This window comes from Papio anubis, chromosome 4 (genome assembly GCF_008728515.1).
Source record: "Papio anubis isolate 15944 chromosome 4, Panubis1.0, whole genome shotgun sequence".
In the NCBI taxonomy this organism is placed as follows: Eukaryota; Metazoa; Chordata; class Mammalia; order Primates; family Cercopithecidae; genus Papio; species Papio anubis.
In genome coordinates this window covers 36,029,306-36,042,096 of record NC_044979.1, presented here as the reverse complement: position 1 = coordinate 36,042,096, position 12,791 = coordinate 36,029,306, and the positions used below count along the sequence as shown (strand labels likewise).

At 35.5% G+C, this 12,791-nt stretch overlaps 1 protein-coding gene across 16 annotated transcripts in view; it reads right to left on the bottom strand.

Annotated features, from left to right (window-relative positions):
- Positions 1–12,791, bottom strand: part of CADPS2 (calcium dependent secretion activator 2) — a 439,469-nt gene that overhangs the window by 340,947 nt on the left and 85,731 nt on the right. For 15 of the 16 annotated variants that reach the window (XM_031665918.1, XM_031665925.1, XM_031665926.1 and 12 more), the window contains exon 2: positions 10,942–11,274. The exons of the other annotated variant lie outside the window; for it this stretch is intronic. In XM_031665918.1, coding sequence (XP_031521778.1) covers positions 10,942–11,244 — 303 coding nt within the window. In that variant the 5' untranslated portion in view covers positions 11,245–11,274. The remainder of the gene's footprint in view (positions 1–10,941; positions 11,275–12,791) is intronic. 16 annotated transcript variants of the gene reach the window in all.

The following is a 12,791-nucleotide window of genomic DNA, read 5'->3' as shown; positions in this document are numbered from 1 at the left end:
CTGGCCAATGAACATTTTTGAATAAATAAAAGAAAAAATATATATCAAATATACAATTTTAAATTTGTTAGACTATTTTCATTAATCGACCATGAAAAATAAAGATACAGTTGCTTATTATGCTTGAAACAGTACACCCATATAATCCTTTCTTATTTATTAGTAGTTGAGAATAGACTTTGAAGTACTTTAGCAAAAATACTTTCTTTTTAGTATTACTACCACAAAGATGCGATCTCTTTGTAAAGCTGTGTTCTCTTATTTTTAAAAAGTGGAAAAGTTGGGATAACTTTCTAATTTCCATAGAGTAGAACTAGATAAAGAAGAAAAATCTAAAAATAAATGCAGGAATGTCTAAAGGTAACCTATATTCATTATCTAGGGAGATTCTGGAGAAAGAAAAGACAAATTCAACAAAACATTTTAGAAGAGACCTCATTTTAGAATATTCTTATGTAACTCTGCCACATGTAAGCCAAAGGTAAGAAACAAAATAATGCACAGTCAAATGGAGCAACACTAATAAAGCCTATAATTTGTTAGGAATATGTTAAAATTACACTGACAATTTAAAAATTTGTGAGAGCAGAAGCAATACTACCAGAGACTCAAATTCATTTTAGTAAAATTAAATTCATCTGATTTACATTATGATACATTTATTTACCAAAAAAGTGAACACATATATAAATATTATGGCCACTCCAATGATTAATTTCAGAATTTCAAAAATTATATAACAATATAACTATTCTTAAGATCTTAAGTTTTTCCCTTGCTATATCCCCAAACACAAAACCTGCCATTTAATACATTTACTTACTCTCCTCAAATGTTTTGAGATTTTAAAAAATATATATAATTATATATATATGAGAAAAATATGCTCATATATATGAGAAAAATATACTCTTCCAAAATATACTCGCTACCATGGTATTTATTTTTCTATTTCAGAAGTCATTTTTGAAAGTCATTTTGAAAGGTGTCCAATGCAACTGTCATTAGAATGTGCTATTATTTTTGCTTAAGTAGACAAATTACTGTATGTTAAATGAAACCTATTATCAATCACAGGCTACTAGTTAGGAAAAAAAGAGACAGTGGTAGAAGTCAGTTCTCAGTTTCCTTTGGGGATTCACATTTCTCTCCCTGTTTTCCTTCTGCACACCTTCAATGAAGAGGTTCAAAATGGTTAATGCCTCATGGTTCCTGGACTTCTAGGGGAAGACACCCATGGTGACCACACCAACTGCCTATTTATTGATTTCTTTAAACTCTTAGACTCAAAGCACTTAATCTCCAAAGCAAAAGCTTCTAGGGAAAGGAAATCATAAACCTGAAGTATACTTTTTAACCATTCACAAATATTTCTGCTTATCCCTTACAAATACCCAAACAGTTCTGTGATGTTACTTAACATGGGTGGTGTAGTCTTCAGACATGAAGAATTTGAGTCGGAGGAGGGATAAGTGAACAAGGTCTCAATTAACTTTGCTTTGACACTCAGATAAATCTGGGTGAGTCACTTTCTTCAGTTAATGGAATGAGATCATAAAAGATTAATGAAAGCTGCTTTTGGCAGAAAAGAGCAGGATCTAGATAGCTATAAAATTTACTTAATCATTTTAAGAGACAAATATAGAAGTTAAAGGAGAATTATAGGAGTAGATAAGGTACTATGTATCCCACTCTTCAGATTCTGTTCATTTAGGATTGCCTGTCTCTCTATAGTCCATAAGATGCTTACCTACCTCTGTTAATATCTCAAACACAACCCCATCTCCTCTCATACTACAGTAGTCAATGATGTGCAGATTCCCAAAACGCCATGTATTTCACACCTCCATACTTTGCATGTGCCTGTCCCTCTGCCCAGAACACCTTAGCATCTACTCATTTTGGAGAACCTCTTCATGATGTATCCAGAAGCAGAAATTAACAATACCACTGTAGCATTTACAATAGCATTTTTTTTTCTATAAACCTTGCAAAAATCTAGGTTTTATCTGTCTCTAGGTTCCTATTATTTAACACAATGCATAGTGGAAACTATATATACATATATATATGTATATATATATATATGTGCCCTGCATGATTATAGATAATGGGTTAACTAATTAATTTGAACATACTGCATTACCTTATGCTATATTTAAAAATAACCTTTAATAAACACATTTGTTTTAGGAAAGGCAGCTGATTAACTGGTACCACTTAAGTAACAGCATTTTCATTTAAAAAAGTGAAATAAAATTATTCTTATTAAGACTATAAAACATATAGTTTTAATATTATGTAACATTGTTTCTCTAAAATAATATATATTTGAAATTAACTGCATTTCCTTAAAATATTCTGAAATTAAACTTTCCACTGACGGATTATTCTCCCTTCACTCCAGTTCTTTTTTTATAACATCCCGATTCAACTATATCACAGCTAACAATTTCAGATTCTTGTAGTTATGCCACTCATTTTGGACTATACACGTTGACTTTCTTTACTTTCTTAATATTTCATTCTATGAATGTGCACCACTGCAGATACATTATTCTCAAATCAAAGAATCCAAAGTATGAAATTTTAATAGCACAATAGCTAATCTAGAAGCTACTTACATTGTTTTTATTCTTTTTTATGTTTTCTTGATAACAATAACAATTTGTCTTTCAGTTATCCCTGATTTCATATCTTAACTGTGGTATGTGCTATCTTCTATCTTAGTGTTTTAAAAGTTTCCTTCACGCCCTAATGTTAACAATTAATACGTTACTGGCTCTGACTCAAAGTAATGTAAATATCCTTTTTCAGAAGAGAGTTTCCTGTTTTTCCACTCCTGATGCTAATCCTGAAGCTCTGGGGCAAAGGATATGACCAAATGATGGTCATCGATGTCATGTGGCAGCCCTGGCAAGACTCCCTTCTCATTCTTGTCCTTTCCTTCTTGAGTCTCCAGACATTGCCTGGCTGCTGCCATCCTGCACATTTCACCAGAACAGCCCTTGATCCTGAGCTTCTGATTCTTAAGCAAGCAACATCTTTGAGATTTTCTAGGAGATTTGTGCTGCCAAAAACAAGGGATCACATAAGGGTAAACACATACAGAAGTGAGACTGTTACAGTTAGGAGGAGTCTCAAACCTTTTCCTGAAACATGGAGAAGGTGGGGTAAATCTCATTGACATACACCTGAGCCAGGTTCCAGCAGCTCCACTGGCTTTAGATCCTTCCTGCCTCCCCAAGGCCTGCTCTTCTATTTCTCTTCTCAGGCTATTCCTTTCTATAAAGAACAGACTAGTTTCTGTGACTTACATTGCTTTGCCTTATCTTTTCTTTTTAACCTTTGTTGGAATATAACAAAAGAAAAAATATACAGGCATACGTCATTTTATTGAACTCCTCTTTATCGCACTTTGCAGATACTATGTTTTTTACACATTGAAGGTTTGTGGCAATCCTGAGTCAAGCAAGTCTATAAGTGCTATTTTTCCAACAGCATGTGCTCACTTCTGTGTCTCATTTTGATAATTCTCACAATATTTCAAACTCTTTCATTGTTATTATATCTGTTAAGGTGATCTGTGATCAGTGATCTTTGGTGTCACTATTGCAACTGTTTTAAGGCACCATGAACTGCTCCCATATAAGACAACAAACTCATTCAATAAATGTTATGTGTGTTCTGACTGTCCAGCCATTTCCTCATTTCTTTCCCTCCACTCAGCCCTGTCTATTCCCTAAAACACGCCAACATTGAAATTAGGCCAATTAATAACCTGATAATGGCCTTTAAGTGTTCAAGTGAAATGAAGAGTCACATATCTCTCACTTTAAGTCAAAAGCTAGAAGGGATTAAGCTTAGAAAGGCATGTCATAAGGAGAGGCAGGTCAAATGCTAGGCCTCTTGCCCCAAACAGCCAAATTGAAGGATATGAGAAAGGTAAGGAAGCTGCAGAAGAAAAGTTTGAAGCTAGGAGAAGTTGGTTCATGAGGTTAAAGGCAATAAGCCATCTCCATAACAAAGGTGCAAGGTGAAGCAGCAAGTGCTGATGTAGAAGCTGCAGCAAGTTATCCAGAAGATCTAGCTAACATCATTGAAGAAAGTGACTAAACTAAACAACATATTTTAATGTAGATGAAACAGCTTTCTATCGGAAGATGCCATCTAGGGATTTCATAGCTACCGAGAAGTCCATGCCTGGTTTCAAGGCTGCAAAGGATGGGCTGATTCTCTTGTTAGTCGCTAATGAAGCTGGTGAGTTTAGGTTGAAGCTAATGCTTCAGAATAGTAAGCGATTACTATTCTGAAAACATTAGGGATTTCAAGAATCATGCTAAATCTACTTTGCTAGTACTCCATAAATGGGACAACAGAGCCTGGATGACAGCACATATGTTTCCAGCATGGTTTTCTGAATATTGAGACTTCTAAGAAAATAAAGATTCCTTTCAAAATAGTATTGCTCACTGACAGTGCACTTAGTAACCCAAGGGTTCTGATGGAGATGTACAAGAAGATTCACATTGATTTCATGCCTGCTAACATAACATCCACTCTGCAGCCCATGAATCAAGAAGGAATTTTGACTTTCAAGTCTTATTATTTAAGAAATACATTTCGTAAAGCTATAGTTGCCACAGATAGTGATTGCACGATGGATTGGAGCAAAGTAAATGGAAAACCTTCTGGAAAGGATTCACCATTCTAGGTGCCATTAACACACTTGTGATTCAAGGGAGGAGGTCAAAATGTCAACATGAACAGGCATTTGGAAGAAGTTGATTCCGATCCTCATAAATGCCTTTGAGGGATTCAAGACTTCCGTGAAGGAAGTAACTGGAGATGTTCTAGAAATAGCAAGAGAATTCGAAATAGAAGTGGAGCCTAAAGATGTGACTGAATTGCTAAAATCTCGTGATAAAACTTGAATGCGTGAGGTATTGCTTCTTATGGATGAACAAAGAAAGTTGTTTCTTGAGGTGAAATCTAATCCTAGTGAAGATGCTGTGAACACTGTTGAAATGACAAAGGATTTAGAATATTTATACAAATGTAGCTGATAAAGCAGTGGCAGGGTATGAGAGGACTAATTCCAATTTTAAAATATGTTCTTCTGTGGATAAAATATTATCAAACAGTGTCAGATATTATTCGGAAATCTTCTGTGAAGAGTGAATTGCCGTGGCAAACTTCATTGTTGTCTTATTTAAAGAAACTGCTACAGCCAACCTAGTGAGTAAGCAGCCATCCACATCAAGGTGAGACCATCTACCAGCAAAAAGATTATGACTTGTTGAGGGCTCAAATGATTGGTAGCATTTTTTAAAACATACAGTATTTTTAAATTAAGGTACATAGATTATTTTTTAAACACAATGTTATTATACACCTAATAGACTACAGTACAGTACAAACATAAATTTTATATGCAGTGTGAAATTTTAAAAAATTGTGTGACCTGCTTTATTGCAATATTCACTTTGTGGCAGTGGTCTGGAACTGGACCCACAATATCTCCAAGGTATGCTTGCATGGCATTCAGAAAGAAAAAAAAAAGTGTCTTGGCTGCTTTCTAAACAATTTATTTTCATAATTTCTGTAAAATGATTATTATTTGTCCTTATTTACAGGGGTACTCTTTCTTTTTGTTTTAAAATCAATCAAAAATAATCCTCAAGCTTTTCTTTCAAACCTCAAAACTGAAAGAAATTATAGTTTTAGCTCAGACATATAAAGAACTTGGAAGTCATCACTCCCACCCTTAGAATAAAAAGTTGGGCAAGCTGCAAATCACTGACTTTTCTTGAACTTCTCAAGAGAACTGAGGGTGCAGGGGAAACCACTAACCAAAATCTAGAAAGATGGGCAAATCCAGAAAGATGCAGTACTTGGAGCAGAAGTTGCTGTATGTCATGAGTGGTAGGAACATTTACTTGTCTAGTAATTTTGAAAAATTACTAGGAGCTGGGTGCAGATAGTAACAAGCTCCTGGAGCCAATCATAAAGATGCCCCCAAACTGTGCTAGACTTTCCTTTTAGTTACCCCAACAAGTTCTCACAGTGAGGATCCAAAAAAGATCCCCATATGGCCATGGCAGAAAAAAGGGGGAGAAAGTCATTGTTCAATCTCCCAGATCCTTCTCTTCAACAAAAGCAGGAAGGTTTTGCCTGAGGGAAACATTGAAAACTTATCCCAGGTGGAGGAAGAAAATACCACCCCACTCCAGCCCTCTTGACTCACGTACTGAAAAGCAAAGACAAAAAACAGAGTGAACAGGAGACAGTACTTCAAAAAAAGAGACTAGGAAACTGCAGTCAGGGAACAGAATGAAGAACATGGTAGTAGGAGGGAACAATCCTTCTAGACCAGAAACAAAAACACTTACGAAGGTTATAGGTCCACTAAAAGATTGAGATTTAGTTAGATTAAAGGACACTCCATCTCTTCAACACCTTACCACAACACCAACACAGTTCCAGGATGACAAGAGTGGATTGGTGACAGCTAAAAGAGCTGTAGGATGTAGACTTTCTCTGGGGTGGAGTACTTAGGGAAGCCCAGTCAAAAGGGGAGACAAAAATAAGGATACTGGAGGAATTTGAAGTTTCTCGTACTTATGGCTATAAGAAACATTAAACATTAAACGCAGCTCAACTCCTACTCAGATTAACGAAAATATTCATATGAAAGCCTTAGTTACCTCAGTTCTCAGTTCTCGTTACCTGATATATCCGGCTTACAACAAAAAAATTATGAGGCACATCAAAAGCAAAAAAACAAAAGAAACAGTCTGGAGAGATAGAGCAAGCATCTGAACTAGATTCAGATATGAGACAGATGTTAGAATTATCAAACAAGGAATTTAAATTACTATTATTAATAGGCTAAGGGCCCTAATGTAAAAAGTTGAAAACATGCAAGAACAATGCATAATACAAGCAGCAGATGGAAACTACCAAAAATCAAAAGGAAATGCTAGAAATAAAAAAAAAACATCGTGAAAGAAATGAAATATGCCTTTGATAGGTTCATTAGCCTATCGTATTAGCAATCCTAATACTTGACATTGCTGAGGAAAGAATCAGTGAGCTTAAAGACATGTCAATAAAATCTTCCCAACCTGAAATACAAAGAGAAAAAGAGTTGATCAAACAACGGAACATCCCAGGACTATGGGATAACACAGGTGATACAAGTATGGGTGACATAAACATATCTGGAATACCAGAAAAAGAATAAAGAGGGGATAGGACAGAAGGAATTTTTGAAGTAATAACAGCAGCGAACTTTCCAAAATTAAAGATAGACACTGACCCCCAGATACAGGAAGCTCAGAAAAACACCAAGCAAAAGAAATACACACACACACACACACACACACACACACACACACACACACCCCTAGACATAGTATATTCGAATTGCAGAAAAAAATGAAAGAAGGAAAAACTCTTGAAGGAAGCCATAAGGGGGAAAATAACACCTTACCTCTAAAGGGTAAAGGATAAGAACTACATTAGACTTCTCATCAGAAATCATGCAAACAAAAAGACAGTGTGGTGACATTTTCAGAGTGTTCAAAGAAAAAAAAAACTAACAGATAATTCTATATCCAGTGAAATCATATTTTAAATGTGAAGAAGAAACAACAACTTTCTCAGACAAAACCTGAGAGACTGCATCACCACTAGTCTTGGCCTGCAAGACATATTAAAAGAAGTTCTTCAGAGATAAGGAAAATAGTATCAGTAAGAAACCTGAATTTACATAAAGAAATGAAAGAGCATCAGAGGAAGAATAAATGAAGGTAAAATATATATAATATTTTATTTTTCCTATAACTGTTCAAAGCAATAATAGAAAGAATATATTGGGAGGTTATAGTATATTGTAAGTGAAGTGAATGACAGCAATGTTACAAGGGATGAGAGGAAGGAATTGGGTATAGTCTATTATGGAGTAGCTGCAGTACACATGAAGCCTTATAGTATAGTGTTATCTGAGGGTAGGCTTAGATTATTTAAAAATTTGTATTTTAAACTCTAGGATAATCACCAAAATTTTGTTTCTTAAAAAAATGTATAAACAGTACAACAAAATATAAAAAAATGGAATTCATATAAAGTGTTCTCTCAAAATTAGAGAAGGCATAAAAAGTAGGGGAGGGCAAAGAACAAATGCATGGAAGTGGTAAAAGCTACAAAGATTATAAAATTTAATCCAAGTATATTAGTAATCACCTTAAATATGAGTGGCCTAAACATACCCATTAAAAGAACAAGATGATCCGTCTGGATTTTAAAAAAAGAAAACTTTAGCCAGGCGCGGTGACTTACTCCTGTAATCCCATCACTTTGGGAGGCTGAGGCGGGCAGATCATGAGGTCAGGAGATCGAGACCATCCTGGCCAACATGGTGAAACCCCGTCTCCACTAAAAATACAAAAATTAGCCAGGCATGGTGGTGTGTGCCTGTAATCCCAGCTACTCGGGAGGCTGAGGCAGGAGAATCAGTTGAACCCAGGAGGTAGAGGTTGCAGTGAGCTGAGATCACACCGCTGCACTCCAGCCTGGGCAACAGAGCAAGACTTCGTCTCAGAAAAAAAGAAAAACTTCAAGACCCAATTGCACACTGTCTACAAAACATCCACTTTAAAAATAAAGACTTAGGTTAAAAGTAAACAGATGGAGAAAGAGATACCATGTTAACCTTAATAAAAAGAAAGCTGGAGTGGCTATATTAGCTTAAGACAATGTAGACTTCAGAAAAAGGAAAATAATCAAGGATAAAAAGGAATACTGTATCACGATAAAGGAGTCAATTCTACAAAAAGACATAATAATCCTAATACAAATATACGTACCTAATAGAGTATCAAAATATATGAGACAAATACTGATAGAACTGAAAGGACAAATAAACAAATCTGCTATTTTTTATTTTTGTTGTTGTTCAGGTCAATGCTGAGCAAGGACAAACCCACTGTTATAGTCAGAGATCTGAATTGCAAGTAGGTTTCAAATCACGGAAGACTAAAACCATGGTGCCCATAGTCCAGCTGATTCTTTAGTAGGCAGACAACTTAAACATATTTTAAGCTAATAACATAAACTCATAGGAACGTGGAAATATATTTTATAACCTTGTAACATCTAGTATATTCTAATCCATATGTAGTAACTCATTTAGAGGTCTTATAATTTCTTTGTTTTAAAATCAATAAAAAATAATCCATAAGCTTTTCTTTCAAATCTCAGAACTGAAAGGAATTATACCTCTAACTGAGACATATAAAGAGCTTGGAAGTCATCACTCCCATCCTCATAATAAAAAGCTGGGCAAGCTGCAAATAAATGACATTTCTTGGACTTATGAAGTCTTTTCTTACAGAGACTCTAGCCACTATAGAGGAAAAAATATGTTTTTTCACTCAACTTGGATTCCCTCATACCTACAGAGATTTTGGACTTGAATAAAGCTCAACAAATATCTACTGAATATCTGAATCTGAATTTTCCCACTAAATTATGTTCATCAACATTTATTTGTACAGGTGAGGTACTGTTTCACTAAAAATACAAAGTTCCAGCTGAAGTTATCTTTTAAATAGAAGATTTTGGTTTTATAGTCATCTTCTACTATTATCAAATAACTACCTGGTTTAATAAAACAATGAAATCAATTACGGTGAGTACACAAATTGTTCACAGAGTTAAAGCTCCACAGTGATTTACTATTAACTCTATTAATTTGTTGATTTGAAATGATCCACAAATTACCAATGCAAAGTAACCAATATGGATATAACTCTGAAATTAGATGATTTGCAAAAAGATTAAAAATAAAAATGTACATTATAGAAGTGTAACTCTTAAGGAACACGTAAATTTTTAAGTATCAGAATTTTATCAATTTAAGTTGTATATTAGGGCATAAATAATTTATACCCCCAACATAAACAAACAAAATGCAAATACAGAAGGACTACATTATTAGACAAATCATTGGGTCTAAAAAATGAAAAATGTGAAACATGATTTTATCCCCCCACCAACTTTTTTTTTTTTTTTTTTTAAGACGAGTCTCGCTTTGTTGCCAGGCTGGAGCACGATCTCAGCTCACTACACGATCATGCTGGAGCATGATCTCAGCTCACTACACCCTCCGCTTCCCAGGTTCAAGCAATTATCCTGCCTCTGCCTCCTGAGTAGCTGGGACTACAGGTGCGCACCACCATACCCAGCTAATTTTTCTATTTTTAGTAGAAATCAGGTTTCACTATGCTGCCCAGGATGGTCTCTATCTCCTGACCTCAAGATCCACCTGCCTCAGCCTCCCAAAGCGCTGTTACAGGCGTGAGCCACTATGCCTGGCCTTTATCCCATTTTTGTATGTATAGCTAGAATAACAACTGAAGAGAAAATATAATATAGACTCTGTCTTCTCTTTAAATTACATATTTCAACAATCATCCTCAATTTATTTCTATCTAGGTGAGTTAAATTAAAAAATTTAAAATTTCATTACTTCCATACACCTCAGAAGATCAGCATCCTATCTTTATAAAATACTATTTTGCAGTGAGAAATATCTATTTATTATAATTTGCCAAGCTTCTTCAGATAGGAGATGATTTTCATTTTACTCTACAGGGCATGACCCATTTATACCTAATAGACACAAATTGATGTCCTAAAATAGGGCACATAGGGACAATTATTTACTAGATAAGAAGTACTGATATTCTTCCCCTTCTACCAAATACGTCTTTCAAAACTTCTCTCATCACTATGTGATTTATTAAAATTCAATTTTGCTCAACTTTCCAAGTAAAGTGATTATAGCAAGTAAAGTACATCTTCATAGGCTTGTAAATACTTCATGTTTATTCCACAAGTCAGACAGGGGAATGAAAAATATCATAGACCACTTACCTGACATGCATTATAAAGGAGCTGGTGTTCTAGTTTTTTAATACCCAGAATCTGCTGAAACATTTCATAGAGTTGTTCCTTGCTCAGAATAAGTTCAGACACTGCACTTAAGGTCATTCTATTTGGCTGTTTGCACAAGTCCTCTTCACCCCTGTAAATGGCATCATATTTAGCTATCCATGAGCTCAACACTGTCTCTTTGCTCAAGCCATCTATTTCTGGCAAACTCCGCACACGTTTTTCTATGTTTTTCTTAAATACTTCTCTGAAGTCATTAGCAGAACACCCTCCACTCTGAACCATTCTGGCCACTCGGTCACTCTTTAGAAAAACCTGAAAAACAAACAAACAAAAAAACCCAATTATAATTAGGTGTGGGTGCTAACACCACTTGCTTTCAGCAGTCCAGCCAGAGTTTCTACAAATATTTCAGCCAAATAGTCCACAATGATTCAAAATGTTTTATAATACATGGTAACCAATGTCATAATGGTGGCCCCAAATCTCTCTAAAGTGTTAAAATGTTTAGGAGACACAGTATACAGTAAAAAAAAAAAAAAAACCAAAACCTGTAAGATAGTTTACTTTGACCTGTATGTCTCCCACCTCTAAAACTAAATCCTTTAGAGTGACGTCCTTATGAATGTGATTTGTGCTCTTATACACAGACTCCAGAACTCTCTCAAGCCTTCCACCACATGTGTTCAGAGTGAAAGGACAGCTGTCTGTGAATCAGGAAGCAGGTCTTCACAGACACCAAATGGGCTAACACCCTGATTTTGGACTTCCCAAATCTCCAGAACTGTGAGAAATAAATGACCATTGTTTATAAGAAAAATAAAAAAAAGATTAGGAAAACTGGAGATATGAACCCAACATCCATACCTGTGTCTGAGAGTTCTAGTTGGTTTTTCAGCAAGGAGAGAATCCTCTATCATTTGAGTGTGGACTTGAAGACCAATAGTAGGGTAAGTCTAGTATCCAAGTCTATATTCATCATATGTAATTTTTACTCAAAATTGCCCAACAGCTGAGAGGCTAGAATATACCTGTCCCCATCCCTGATTTTACCACCTCCGCAACTTCTTACACACTTATCATAACTAGGAAGAATGGAGGCTTGAAAAAGCAATACCTCTAAGGGACTTCTAATTGTCCATTACTACTGAAAAGAAAAGAAAATAAAAACAATGACAACCATAGGGTAAGATGTTCATGAGACAGCAAGGGTTGGGTAAAAATAAGTACAGTAATAAGGTCATATTTGGGAAGAGACACCAGATTTGGCCTTAAATCTCTCTATTCTGCTAAGTTATGTATCTAAGTATCAGTTAAGATTCATTAAACATCTATTATGCTGTCAATATTCCTAAGAATCCTCTATAAGCCATGTAAGACTGCTTTTATTATTGCTTTATTCTTTCCATAATGTCAAAATACTCTCCCAAAAAAGCCTGCAGGACAATTTAATAGAACCTCCACAAATTTTTTGCTATTATTGAGCTTACAGAACAAAAATTCATGTCAACTTTTTTTTTTTTTTTTTGAAACAGGGTCTCACTCTGTCGCCCAGGCTGGAGCCCAGTGACACAATCACAGCTCACTGCAGTCTTGACATCCCAGGCTCAAGCAATCCTCCCACCTCAGCTTCCCAAGTAGCTGGGACCTGCAAACACACACCATCATGCCTGGGCTAGTTTTTGTAATTTTTTTGTAGATATGGGGTCTCACTTATGTGGCTCAGGCTGGTCTCAAACTCCTGGGCTCAAGTAACCCTCCTGCCTTGACCTCCCAAAGTGCTAGGATTACAGGCATGAGCCACTATGCCTGGCCTCAACTTTTGCCCTAAG